The following is a 15,190-nucleotide window of genomic DNA, read 5'->3' as shown; positions in this document are numbered from 1 at the left end:
GCCAGGAATCGAACCCGGGACCTCCCACTATTAAGACCACAGCGCTCACCACTGCGCCAGGGAGGTCGTCAAGTTTGGCGAGAGTCACAAAATGTAAATATAGTAGTATTTAATTTGATTATAAATAAATTTTAAAAAAACCCCCTCGGTGCGTGGGTCTGACTAGCAATTTGCCGGTTTTTTTAATAATTGCCTTGAAATCGATTGCGAATGTTTTCAATTAAATGAGCATTTATTTATATTTCAATAGTCCTCCTTCCCATCGCTATTCCAATATTTTATTTCTCGGCGATTCGATACGAGTGGGCATTTTAAAGCGTGAACATTAAAATTCAGCGCCACTTTTTTGCTGGGCATTTTATATTCAGAGCGCGTAACGAAGCTCGGCGTAATATTTTTATCAGGTTTAATTTGGCCGGTGGTAAATATTCTTAAATTATATTATCCCTATTTTTTTAGCTTAAAATGTCTATATTTTTGTTTTTATATCATGTTTTTGAGCAAATAAAATACTTGAATACCTATCTATGTTATTGTCTGTAGGTTTTTGCATAAGTGTCTATACTATAATTTCATAAATTTTTTTGTAGCGTTTTACCTACACTTCAAGGAAACTTCTAAATAATTTTAAATATATAATATCAAAACCGCGTCTCCTGGGATCACGAAATTTGTGATTATGTATGTTCACCCACTACTGAGTGAACATACATATATTAAAACTAGCTTATGCCCGCGACTTCGTCCGCGTGGACTACACAAATTTCGAACCCCTATTTCACCCCCTTAGGGATTGAATTTTCAAAAATCCTTTCTTAGCGGATGCCTACGTCATAATAGCTAGCTGCATGCCAAATTTCAGCCCGATCCGTCCAGTAGTTTGAGCTGTGCGTTGATAGATCAGTCAGTCAGTCAGTCAGTCAGTCAGTCACCTTTTCCTTTTATATATTTAGATGACTTAAAATAATATGTATGTTATTACTCTTTTTACTTAAATTATTTGGTCTCTTCAAACGTACTGTTATAAATTTATAATTAACTAGCTGATCCCCGCGGCTTCGTCTGCGTGTATATAATAATATAGCCTATGTCACTCAGGAATAATGTAGCTTTCTATTGGTGAAAGAATTTTCAAAATCGATTAAGTAGTTTCAGAGATTACCCCCTACAAACAAACTTAACGACATTATCTCTTTATAATATTAATATAGATAACTCTTTAAGTAATCTGATAAACAAAATTGTAATCCTATTTGGCCTTATTTTCAGTCTGATATTATGTAAAATTATATTGTCTGTATCGCTGTTCACTACTAATAAACGAATAAAATAAAATAAAATATCACAAATTTCGTCACTGGCAGCAAGCGTCCTGTAGCTTAGTGGTTAGAGCGTCGGGCGCGATCCCAGGAGATGCGGGTTCGAATCCTGCCGGTTCGCAATTTTTGATATGTAGGATTTAAAACTATTTAGTATTCTACTTAATATTATTAAAAATACGGTATCCTCTCAGAATGAGAATGGTTTAGGCACAGTTCACCACGCTTGCCAAGTGTGGATTGGCAGATTTCACACACCTTTAAGAACACAATGGAGGACTTACATGCAGACTATAATTTATGTCAACTCGCCGTTAAAGCTAAGATTATTCATTAAAGCTGTATTAAGGCGAAGCTCCGAGGCGCGTTAACGTTAACTCAACAGTCTCATTTGGTCTCAGTTTTCCATGAATATCTAATATCCCGGCTCTATGGTTATATTTGGTGAAAATATAGGTAGATGTACATAAAGGATTATTTAAATGACTAGCTTATGCTCGCGACTTCGTACGCGTGGACTACACAAATTCATTTTACTGATTTAGGGGTTGGATTTTCAAAAATCCTTTCTTAGTGGATGCCTAAGTCATAATGACTATCTGCATTCCAAACAGTCCGATCCGTCCAGCAGTTTGAGCTGTGCGTTGATAGATCAGTCAGTCAGTCAGTCAAATTTTATTTTTATTTTTTAGATTATTAAGCTAAGAAAAGCAGATTCACATCAAGCATCACAAACTCCAGCAATATGATTCTCTACTTACTTATTAACTCTTTCAGCCGTACTCAGAGTCGCTTAATCGTAACTTAAGTTTAGTTAAAACGAGACAGAGCTATATCTCTCACATAAATCTGTCTCGTTTTAACTACCTAAATCTTAAGTAACGATTAGCGACTCTGAGTACGGCGGTTAGTTACGTCAATTCTCCAACTATATGATTGCTAAACGGTGTCTTTCCCTAATGGTGTAAACGGGTTTCAGTAGTTTATAGCCTCTCGGGGTAAATTAGACTTCGGCGACGTCATAAGACCCCAAGTTCGTCGATACTTTGACAAGTCGTTACATGTTCACCATTATCTCCTTAATGTTCTTTGACAACTATCGAGGAAAATCCAGAGTAACCGACATAGCTCTGCTGGACATAGGTCTCTTGTACAGACTTCCACATGCCACGGTCTTTAATGATAATAAGAAGGTGGGTCACCCAACAAACTCAATCAATAATTAATAATTTATTGTTTACCAGAAGACATTACGTTTTTACAACGATAACAGCTAATCGTGTAAGTGACAGACACAATATTTTTTATTTTTTTTATAAGAATACTAGCAATGTTAAATGACTAATATTCCCCTTTCCTCTCCAACTAAGCGTCAGGCTTGTGCTAGGAGTAGGTACGACAATAGTGCAACGGGCGGGATTTGAACCGTCGACCTTTCGGTTTTCAGTCCACTCCTTTACCGGTTGAGCTATTGAGGCTCTATATGGATCGCTATTTTTTCTTTCGAATCTTCAGATGTAATGAGGTTACACATATCACGTTTCAATAGTCTTCCGGTCTCACTGACTGACTGATCTATCAACGCACAGCTCAAACTACTGGACGGATCGGGCTGAATTTGGGCTTGCTATGGCTATTATGACTTAGGCATCCGCTAAGAAAGGATTTTTGAAAATCCAACCCATAAATCAGTAAAATGAACTTTGTGTAGTCCACGCGTACGAAGTCGTGGGCATAAGCTAGTTATGTAGAAATGACCAAGGCTTTTACGGTTTGGCCCAAATAAATAAAATTGTAGAGACAGTAAGCAATTGGGGTAGAACTTCGCAGCCGAAGACAATTATCCAGTTTGATTAATCGTTTTTTACCAATTTCGTCTCCTTGTTTTTCTTTTTTTCTAGTCTTCAATGTTGACTAGTTTCATGCCTTTCCGCGTTGAATTTGCTTTTTAAAAATCCCGTGGGAACTCTTTGGTTTTCCGGGATAAAAAGCCTATGTCCTTTCCTTGGATGCAAGTTATCGCTGTACCAAATTTCGTCAAAATCGGTTGTACGGATGGTTCGTGAAAGGCTAGCAGACAGACAGACGGACAGACAGACAGACTGACAGACAGACACACTTTCGCATTTATAATATTAGTATGGATTAGTATGATTGGTGGGAATCCGTTATAGAAAAATACTTACATATTTAAAATATTAAGATTGTACATACATACTTGTTGATATTAGATATGTCAGTAATCCTTTTGTAACAGTATACTTTTTTTTTTTTAAGAATATTAGCCATGTTAAGTGACTAATATTCCCCTTTCCTCTCCAACTAAGCGTCAAGCTTGTGCTAGGAGTAGGTACGACAATAGTGCAACGGGCGGGGTTTGAACCGTCGACCTTTCGGTTTTCAGTCCACTCCTTTACCCGTTGAGCTATTGAGGCTCTAATTAGATAGAAGATAGAACTTTGATAGATAGAAGAATATCGTTATCTATAATACGCGACAGGTTGAGATGGCAATCAGGTATGAGGCGAGGAGACGCCCCGCACACCCGTACAGCGCGGGTGTGTTTGGCGTTCCCTTCCCGATGCCATCTCAAACTGTCGCCGACTAAAGCTACAAAAGACACGTAGCCCGTAGGTAGTGTGCTACGAAGTTATGAACTCGTGTAGCATTAGTAACGTAGCAGCGTAGGCCGTTCGCGTTGCTACGATATTTTATTTTATGACAAAAACAGAGTATTTTACTTTTCAGATTCAGATTTTTAATTTTTATCCCGGAAGATCAAAGAGTTCCCATGAGATTTCAAAAACCTAAATCCCACTGCTAAATCCACGCGGATGAAATCGTGTGCGTTAGCAAGTGTAGCTATATATATTTTTTTTAATTCAGATACAAGCTAGCCCTTGACTGCAATCTCACCTGGTGGTAAGTGATGATGCAATCTTAGATGGAAGCGGACTAACCTAAAAGGAGTATGGCAATTTTTAATTAACCCATACCAAAGGGGTATGGGTTTAATGTTTGTACACGGCATCATACCGGAACGCTAAATCGCTTGGCGGCACGGCTTTGCCGGTAGGATGGTAACTAGCCACGGCCGAAGCCCCCACCAGACCAGAACAGAAATTTAGAAATTATGAAATTCCAAACCCCTGCCGGGGATCGAACCCGGGACCTCCCACTAATAAGACCACAGCGCTTACCACTGCGCCACGGAGGTCATCATTTACAGAGAAACATTTCATTTAACATCAAAGTAAGTTATTTAATGAAGTTACCCACATAAAGAGGACCTTATTCTGCTCAAATAGAAAGTATCCAACAAAAAAAACTGGCCAAGTGCGAGTCAGGCTCGCGCACCGAGGGTTCCGTAATACAATCGTATTTTTTCGACATTTTGCACGATAAATAAAAAAATATGATTCATAAAAATAAATAAAAATCTGTTTTAGAATCCACAAGACAAGCCCTTTCATATGATACCCCACTTGATATAGTTATCTTACTTTGATAATTGATAATACTAATTATTAGTTCATGACCACAATTTTTTTTTATGTGATGTAACCAAAAATTCACGGTTTTCAGATTTTCTCCTAATGTCTGCTATAAGACCTACCTACCTGCCAAATTTCACGATTCTAGGTCAACGGGAATTATCCTGTAGGTTTCTTGACAGACAGACAGACAGACAACAAAGTGATCCTATAGGGGTTTTGTTTTTCCTTTTGAGGTATGGAACCCTAAAAAGTACTAGTTTCACTATCTAATTACAGTTCTGTCCCTAGGGCACAGAAAGTTATTGTTTCGTTATTCTAGACTAAATAAATTGCAAACGAGATTATGTTTAAATATTAAAATCTGAAGCTGCGATACCCTAGTGGTTAGGATGTTCGCCTCCTAATCGGAGGTCGGGGGTTCGATCCCGGACATGCACCTCTAACTTTTTGCATGGGTATACATAAAGACCTGCCTGGAAGAAAACGGGGGAGGCCTTTGCCCGCGTTTGGGATGACCTCTGAATTATTAGAGCTAGATATACCTAAAAAGCAATATTAAACAAAAAAAAACAAAAAAAAAGGTATTAATTAATAATTTGAAAAAAATGAAAGAAAGTAAAAAGAAAAAAAAAGAAGAAAAAAAATGTACATATATACAAAATATATCAAAAAAAAAATTAGAGGTAGGCTTATTTATTTATTATTTATTTATATACATAAAGACCTGGATAGTGACATAAGCTACTTTTTATCCCGGAAAACCAAAGAGTTCCCACAGGATTTTTAATAACCTAATTCCACGCAAACGAAGTCGCGGGCATCAGCTAGTAAAGAATATTTAGCAGCTAAGTGCTTGTATAAAGTTTACCTAACGACGGTTATCTCTGGATCAGGTGTGAGCTGGCATAGATAACAGTTCTAACACTCAAGTTAGAGAGTTACGTACTGGCAACTTGCCAAAGCGCTGGCTCCAATGTTTGCCGAAACTTGTTACGCTTTAGACAAAGGTATTTATTCTATTACGGAGAGAGAACTGTTTACGTGCTTGAGAGGAAGATCAGAACTTACGTGATACGGTATTAAAATTTGATACCGTAATCCATACTTAATACTATAAATGCGAAAGTGTGTCTGTCTGTCTGTATGTCTGTCTGTCCGTCTGTCTGCTAGCCTTTTACGGCTCAACCGTTCAACCGATTTTGACGAAATTTGGTACAGGGATAGCCAGTGGCGTGCACAGAGTTCGAAGCCAGGGTAAGCATTAGTAAGATAGGCCTTAGATACACCTTATATAGACCTACTGAATGGCAGGCCATAAAGAAAAATGGGCACTGGTCATTTCAACTAGGGTAAGCAGTACTTTTACGCCTCTATGAATTGCACGCCACTGGGGATAGCTTGCATCCCGGAAAATTGAAGAGTTTCCACAGGATTTTTAAAAACCTAAATCCAAGCGGACTAAGTCGCGGGCATTATCTAGTTATCAATACTTAACAAATCTAAATGTATAAAAGGAAAAGGAGACTAACTGACTGATTGATCTATCAACGCATAGCTCAATTTACTGGACGGATCGGGCTGAAATTTGGCATGCAGATAGCTATTATGACGTTATATCCGCTAAGAATGGATTTTTGAAAATTCAACCCGTGAGCGGGTGAAATTTGTGTAGTCCACGCTGACGAAGACGCGAGCACAATCCAGTTTATCTCTAAGCATAAAGCTTAATGTATGAAGAACGGACCAATGTAATGTAATGTTTGACCTTACGACCTTTAACTTTAACTCACATCTGTATTTGCATAGAATTTCTGTAATAATTATGTACATATGCAATGAACTGTTAATCTGGTAAAGGGCGGAGTTTAACCAGAGACCCTCCGTCACTCGCTCCATACCAACGCAGTTTGGTTCTCATTTGAATATTAACCAATCAATCTCGATGTTCTCGAAATCTCAATTTCGAGAAATAGGTCAACCGCCGAATCCAACTCGGTTGGGCAGCGTTCAGGAAGCTTCGAGATGTCTTCTTGTCCAAAATTTCTCAGTGCTTGAAGACCAAAGTCTTCGAAAAGTGCGTGTTGAAAGTGATGACATAAATGGATCCGAGACATGTTCGCTAACTATGGGCCTCATAAGAAAGCTTAGAGTCGTTCAGCGGGCGATGGAGAGACTTATGCTTGGAGTTTCTTTACGTGATCATGATATTATTAAAACAACGTTTATCTGGAGCGCAATACGAATAAACCCCTTTTAATCTAATCATTTGAAATTCAATCCCGATCAATCGATAGCTGTACGAAAACAAATTCGGGCGCGGTTTCAGCCCTCGAATTATTCAAATAATTCATTCACTCATTCATTCAGTAATACATTTTATGGACCGCTCATTAATGAGTCAATAATTTGAAATTGAAATGCGACCGTCCATTGAAAGTTTATTTTATTTAATTAAACTCGAGTTTTCGTACATTACCAAATCGTGAAAGTGCGTTTGTTTCTTCACGCCTCAACGGAGCAACGGATCGAAGTAATTTTTTGATTGAACTAGCTTATGCTCGCGACTTCGTCCGCGTGGACTACACAAATTTCGAACCCCTATTTCTCCCCCTTAGAGGTTGAATTTACAAAAATCTTTTCTTAGCGGATGCCTACGTCATAACAGCTATCTGCATGCCAAATTTCAGCCCGATCCGTCCAGTAGTTTGGGCTGTGCGTTGATAGATCAGTCAGTCAGTCAGTCAGTCACCTTTTCCTTTTATATATTTAGAAATAATATATTCATACAAAAAATTATGTAGTTAGACCAGACTAGAGATTTAGAAATTACAAAATTACAAACCCCTGCCGGGAATTGAACCGGGGACCTCCGGCTAATAAAGACCACACGGCTTACCACTGCGCCAGGGAGGTCGTTGAACTGAATCTCTCTCCATTAAATAATTGGTAATCATGTTATCATGTTTTAAGATTTAAATAAGTCGTTAACATCGACTTATAAATTACTTCGTAAGGACAGGGCCATTGAACAAGCAAAATGGCACCGACTCATTGCTCAGTGACGTCTGGATTTCAAAAGGGTCGCTCATTAGTATCTAAGAGGTGGCGCTGATTTATTTGGTTCCAAAACCGTGAAAAATTTTGTTCGCTTGGGCATATCTTGTCATTTATATCGATGGTCGTTAATTTGTTATCTCGGCCAGTGGGTAATTAGGGAATTTCTGATTAATGCCTCTAAACAAATTTAGAGATTGACCTTTAGACGACCTAACTAGCCGCTAGACTGGCAACTAAGACCTATTTTCATTTTATACTAAACAAATACTTATTTTATTTTGTATTCACGTTTAAAATATTTTAAGAGCTGATTAGCATAGTATATATTTTGTATATATAAAAATGAATCGCTAAATGTATTGCTGATCGCAAATCTCGAAAACAGCTGAACCGATTTCGCTAATTCTTTTTTTATAATATTCCTTGAAGTAAGGGATGGTTCTAACGGAGAGAAAAATTTAAAAAATTTGAATCGACTGTTAGGCGGTACGAAGTTTGCCGGGGCAGCTAGTTGCAAAAAAAATATGTGTTAATGAACAAATAATTAGTATTTTCAACTTTCAGTGTAAGATTACTATACTAAGTGGGGTAGCATATGAAAGAGCTTAATCGATAGGTTCTAAAACAGAGTTCTATTTATTTTTATGCATAACAAGTTTTTGATTTATCGTGCAAAATGTCGAAAAATTACGATTGTAGTACGGAACCCTCGGTGCGTGAGCCTGACTCGCACTTGGGCAGTTTTTAAAAGAGGAAAAAAGCTTATTAAATCTCGTGTTAACTATTCGATTTTCAGGATTAAAATTAACTAGGGCTTTGAAATTTTTGTAGTCCACGCGGACAAAGTCGCGAGCATAAGCTAGTCTTTCTTCTCTTTGCAATCTAAATATATAAAAGGAAAAGGTGACTGACTGACTGACTGACTGACTGACTGACTGACTGACTGATCTATCAACGCACAGCTCAAACTACTGGACGGATCGGGCTGAAATTTGGCATGCAGATAGCTATAATGATGTAGGCATCCCCTAAGACAGGATTTTTGAAAGATCAACCCATAAGGGGGGGTGAAATAGGGGTTTGAAATTTGTGTAGTCCACGCGGACGAAGTCGCGAGCATAAGCTAGTAAATAATAAGAAGTAAAGTAATGTGACTCACCACAGATCTTACTAGCAGCTCGATCGTGAACCACACATTACACAGAAGTTCTATATAGAAGAAGGCCACATGAGGCTGCCCATTGTCTATCCAGGACCTGGCTACAGCTGTGCTGTTCTCGTCGTAGCCGTCCGGGGCTGCAGGCTCCAGCACCCGCAGGTCTGGATGCGTCTTCAGGCAAAAGGATAGCACCGATACGCAGATGAAGAACACAGATATGCATGATATCACCTGCAACAATAGAAAAGTCTTTTTAGAGATCCGTGGCTATACAAAGTACTCTTATTACCTATAGTTTCATTCAGTCCGTCGCGTATACTGTCAGCTGCACCACAGCCAGAAGCTAACAGAATAACTGACTGACTGACTGGTCTATCACTGCATAGAGGGCCGGGAGGGTGTTAAAAATAGGGGATTTAAAAAAAGTGAAAGGAGATCGCCCGTGAACGGGCCCTCTTTTGTGGCATCGTGTCGAAACTAAAATTAAATTTTTAAAAAATGTGTTATTTTTTTACGATTATGTTTTATTACGACTTTTTTTCACTCTATTATTGAAAATATCCACAATTACAGTTAGAATCGTAGACATGCATTTATTTTGAAGAAGTATTAATTAAATATAACCTCAATATCAGCAATATAAAAAATAAGATTTCTTTATAACCTGGGTGAATAAATAGAAATCGTTTGCAGAATATAAAGAGTTAATTATTTGTCTACAAAATAAAATTAAAACCATGGTGACATAACAATTATATTAGGGGGGGCCCAAAGCTCCTAAGAAAATGGGCAATCTCCTTTGTGTAGATGTCGCGGGAAGTAGAAGTTATTTGACGGTTAGAAAATGCTATTAAAATTTTGATAAAAAAAGATTATTCAGGGTATTAAAATTGGTTTACCTGCTCGAGTATAAATTGAGTAATCAGGTTAACTTGAAACGTTCAAATAAGTTACGCTTGAGGATCTCAGAAGCTCAGAAGGTCAACACTGTGACTACTTATTATAATATAGATGATAGTTTTGATTTAGACCCAAAAAAAAATAACCAGTAAGTATCTATTAATATTTATCATGTCATCCAATGTAAAAGAAAAATGATTCTATTTCCATTTCGGAGAATTTTTCGGATCCGCAAAAATCAGCTTTTGCGGACAAGAAGCCTGATCATCGATCATAGTGTTCTGTGACGGTCCATTTCTCTTCAAGTGGTACAATTCTAAGGAAAACGCGGAGCAAATTATAATAAATACTAGCTTATGGTCGCGACTTCGTCCGCGTGGACTACACAAATTTCAAACCCCTATTTCACCCCCTTAGGGGTAGAATTTTCAAAAATCCTTTATTAGCGGATGCCTACGTTATAATAGCTATCTGCCTGCATGCCACAGCCCGATCCGTCCAGTAGTTTGAGTTGTGCGTTGATAGATCAGTCAGTCAGTCACCTTTTCCTTTTATATATTTAGACTAGCTTATGCTCGCGACTTCGTCCGCGTGGACTACACAAATTTCAAACTCCTATTTCACCCCCTCAGGGGTTGAGTTTTCAAAAATCCTTTCTTAGCGGATGCCTACGTCATAATACCTATCTGCATGCCAAATTTTAGCCCGATCGGTCCAGTAGTTTGAGCTGTGCGTTGATAGATCAGTCAGTCAGTCAGTCAGTCAGTCACCTTTTCATTTTATATATTTAGATTCCCAACGAGTCACACCCAACCGGCAACGCATCGGCGGCTCCTCTGGTGCTGCAAATGTTCATGGGCGGCGGTAATCACTTAACATCAGGTGACCCGCCTGCTCGCTTGCTCGCTATATCTATTAAAAAAAAAAAAAAAAAAAAAACCCAGAGTAACATGTGACTCGTTGGGAATTACAATGGATAAAAAAGTTGCAACCAGTAACAGTGTCACTCGATGGGAGAAAAATATCGATGAGCTCCCTACGAGTAACACTAACACGATTGAGTGTGACTTGTTAGGAACCCATCCAAGAAAACTTAAAAAATATTCACGAAACACATAGATATCTATGAATATAAAAGGAAGAGCTGACTGACTGATCTATCAACGCACAGCTCAAACTACTGGACGGATTGGGATGAAATTTCACATGCAAATAGCTATTATGACGTAGACATCTGCTAAAAAAGCATTTTTGAAAGTTCAACCCCTAATGGGGGAAATAGAAATTTGTGTAGATGAAGTCGCGGGCATAAGCTAGTAAAATGATAAACTATCTGACTTATATGTATACCCCATACATTACTGGTTCTAGAAATGAAACGTGAGAATAAGGTTTGAAGATAAAAATCCCACCCTTAGAGAAAAGCTGAGATAGTTATATAAGTTTAATAATAAAACTGCCACACCCCTTTTTAACTTAGACTGCCTTGTCACTTAAATGCAAAAACTTTTCGTAGCAAAACTTCTTAACGGTCGTTTGGTATCTAAATGAAACGAATATTAGCTGGGCATACGACAGTATCAGTTCAAGTATATAGTGCACGACAGGTCGAGATAGCAATCGGGGTATGAGGCGGGGGGAAGCCCTGATTGGCATCTCGACCTGTCGCATACCATACATTATTAGGTATATGCGTAAGAAACTTGGCTTTTGAATGTCTCGCCATTTTAAAGAATTATCGCTATAGGAAATCGCTACCTCTTATTATTTGAGGCAATCCCCACTTTACGGTAACAATTTGTCAAATTATTGTGGCGCAAATAGACACAGAAAATACAAGCATTCTATGTGACGCTGTTATTGTATCCTGCTAATATAATTTCACAAACGCCGAACCCCTTGTTTACTTCTACTTCTAAAGGTCTTCCTCGCTTTGTGTTTTGTAATAATCATCATCATGATCAACCCATCACCGGCTCACTACTACGGGGGGTTTTGGCCATAGTCTACCACGCCAGCGTGGTAGACTATGGCCAGTCGATTCGTTGCGTTTGTGACGTGATTGAGGGACAAACCAGTAAACCAAGAAACCAACAAACAAACAAACACACTTTCGCATTTATAATAATATGGGTAGTGATTTTACCCGTGCGAAACCGGGGCTGGCTTGCTAGTTTTAAATTTATATTCGCCATTATTACAAACTTGTGATAGCCTAGTGGTTAGGACGTCCGCCTTCTAATCGGAGGTCGGGGGTTCGATCCCGGGCACGCACCTCTAACTTTTCGGAGTTATGTGCGTTTTAATTATTAAATATCACTTGCTTTACGGTGAAGGAAAACGTGAGGAAACCTGCAGCCTGAGAGTTCTCCATAATGTTCTCAAAAAGGTGTGTGAAGTCTACCAATCCGCACATGGCCAGTGTGGTAGACTATGGCCGAAACCCTTCTCACTCTGAGAGGAGACCCGAGCTCTGTAGTGAGCCGGTGATGGGTTGATCATGATGATGATGATGACTCGTAATATTATGAAAAATGTTTGTCAGACTTTCCACGGCTTCGTGGAGCTTAAATGTAAGCCTTTGGTTAAGACCCCTTCACTGGGAAACTTGAAATAGATTTTCTTCTCAAAGTTAATAAAGAACTTTGATAGTAATAATAATTATTATTTGTTATATATTTCCTGCTATTTTGTCCGCGTGAATTTAGGTTTTTAAAGACTTATTTTTGACATTTTTAGGGTTCCGTACCTCAAAAGGAAAAAAGGAAACCTTATAGGATCACTTCGTCGTCTGTCTGTCGTGTATGTCAAGAAAACCTATAGGGTACTTACCGCTGACCTAGAATCATGAAATTTAGTAATTAGTTAGGTCTTATAGTAAAGGAATAAATCCGAAAACCGTGAATTTGAGGTTATATCACAGAAAAAAATTAAAATGTGTTTATGAACAAATATTAGTATTTTCAATTTTCAAAGTGAGATAACTATAACAAGAGGGGTATTATATAAAAGGGCTTTACTTTTCTATTTTAAAACAGATTTTTATTTATTTTTATGCATAATAGTTTTTGAATTATCGTGCAAAATGTCGAAAAAATATTATTGTAATACGGAACCATCAGTGCGTGAGTCTGACTCGCACTTGACCGGCTTTTATAGATAGGGTCCCGAACCTCAGCAATAAGGGATCCGACGTAGAGCGGGAAGATATATTGGCTACCAATAAATACGAATTTTAATACCAAGTTTTATAACACAACCAAACGTGTGACACAAAAAACACAAAAGTGACACAGTACACGGCCATTCAGGTTTATTACCTACCTTTGTGACGAACAGAAATGGGACCGACAAAAAATGGTAAAACATATTTCAGCCGTGGATTTAGACCAAAAAACTCGCAACTGTATCAGCCGTATATGTCACAGCATACAAACGGTAGGTACAGTTTAACTTTAGACTTTCTGTGTATATAAAATTCAAAGTCCTGACTGACTGACTGACTGACTTATATTATATCAACACACAGCCTAAACCGCTGGTCCTAGAGACATGCAATTTGGAGGGTGTGTTCTTTGTAAAAGTATCCACTAAGAAAGGATTTGTCGAAATTCCACCCCGAAGTGGATTAAATGGGCGGTTTAAAATGTATGTAGTCCACACGGACGAAGTCGCGAGCATAAGCTAGTCTATTATAGATAGGGTCCCGAACCCTATCAATAAGGGATACGACGTAGAGAGGGAAGGCTACCAATAAATACGAATTTTAATACCAAGTTTTACAACACAACCAGACGTGTGACACAAAAAACACAAAAGTGACACAGTACACGGCCATTCGGGTTTATTACCTACCTTTGTGACGAACAGAAATGGGACCGACAAAAATGGGAAAACATTTCAGCCGTGGATTTAGATCAAAAAACTGGCGACTGTAACAGCCGTATATGTCACAGCATACAAACGGTGGGTACAATTTAACTTTCGATTTTGAATAGATACAGCACTTTTCGAAATAAAATACCCTAACGGTCGACGCATACAGACGGAATGGCTTAGGTAAGTCTAGGTCTAAGATCTAACGAATGTTATATTTTGGACATTCGCGGACGCGAATGCGAATGCGAATATCTGCTGCCAACATTCGCGAACGCGAATGCGTTTTCAGTTTTAGTTCAAATTTGGTGCCATTTGGCTATGGCTTGGTGACCTTTACCTGGCTATGGCTTGGTTACCAAATGATAAAGAGAAGACTGATAATGTGATTACGAGGTTAAGTTACTTTTTATTATATTATAAAACATAAGTAATTCATGGATTTTGTATTATTAACCAACTATTACATCAAAAAAACTTTCATTTATATTCGCAAAACATTCGCAGTAATTTCGCGGAATGCGAATGCAAATATGCAAAAAATATGCGAATATTCGTTTCAATTTTTTTAGAAGCCAAATTTCTTCAAAATATGTTTTGTTCGCTTTACCACTTTCACTAGTGATTAATCATTCCAAGAAAAGACAGTTTAACTTAGAAATGTCAAAAAGTCCTCCTTCATTGGGGAAAAATTTAATAATTCATTCATAAGAAATGTTGAGAATTTTGCTACTCGCTGCTGAGCAAAGATATATAACATTACACTAGTAACAGACCGGACATAATTTAAAAAAAAATTAGTTAAGAAAGCTGCTCTTTGGCTACTTTTCCCTGTTTTATAGCAGGGATGGTACTTCACGAATTTATTGATTGAACAACCTCAAAATGAAATCTAGTTGGAACACCGCCTCAGGGTAAGAAAGAAAGAAAGAAAACTTTTATTTGATCACAATACTACAATAAACCATAAAAGCTAATTAAGTCAATCTACATAATTAAACTGATAAGTACAAAATAATAATAATAAAAATATACTATATATATACGATTACGTGTGACCAAATATAGGTCTCCCACTCAGCATCATGCTGCAGCAAGCTGCAGCGCTGGTTTTCAGTGGGTAAGGTGGTTTCACTTTGCATGTGCGTGAAAAAAGAATCTGGCACCCGTTGGTCGAAGTACACCAGGCAGCCAGTTGGTGAGGGTGAAAGTTCTTTCGGTGGCGTACATTGTGGATGTAGAAAAGACATGGTGACATAAAGTCAAACAATTACTTAGAACACTCCCCGCTATAAAGGCAACGTAACAAAGAGAGCTTACGGTTCTGCTGCTTTCGTTGCTAACAAGCTGGTTAGTTAGGGATTATCCACAAGCCAGATTGG

The 15,190-nt window shown here is 38.1% G+C and overlaps 1 protein-coding gene across 1 annotated transcript in view; it reads right to left on the bottom strand.

Moving 5' to 3' along the window:
• The window catches only part of LOC117991296 (potassium voltage-gated channel protein Shaw-like), a 160,771-nt gene that overhangs the window by 61,068 nt on the left and 84,513 nt on the right, over positions 1-15,190 (bottom strand). The window contains exon 5 of the mRNA XM_034978864.2: positions 9,033-9,263. Within this exon, the coding sequence (XP_034834755.1) occupies positions 9,033-9,263 (231 nt within the window). The remainder of the gene's footprint in view (positions 1-9,032; positions 9,264-15,190) is intronic.

This window comes from Maniola hyperantus, chromosome 19 (assembly GCF_902806685.2).
Source record: "Maniola hyperantus chromosome 19, iAphHyp1.2, whole genome shotgun sequence".
In the NCBI taxonomy this organism is placed as follows: domain Eukaryota; kingdom Metazoa; phylum Arthropoda; class Insecta; order Lepidoptera; family Nymphalidae; genus Maniola; species Maniola hyperantus.
This window is presented reverse-complemented; position numbering and strand designations above follow the sequence as displayed.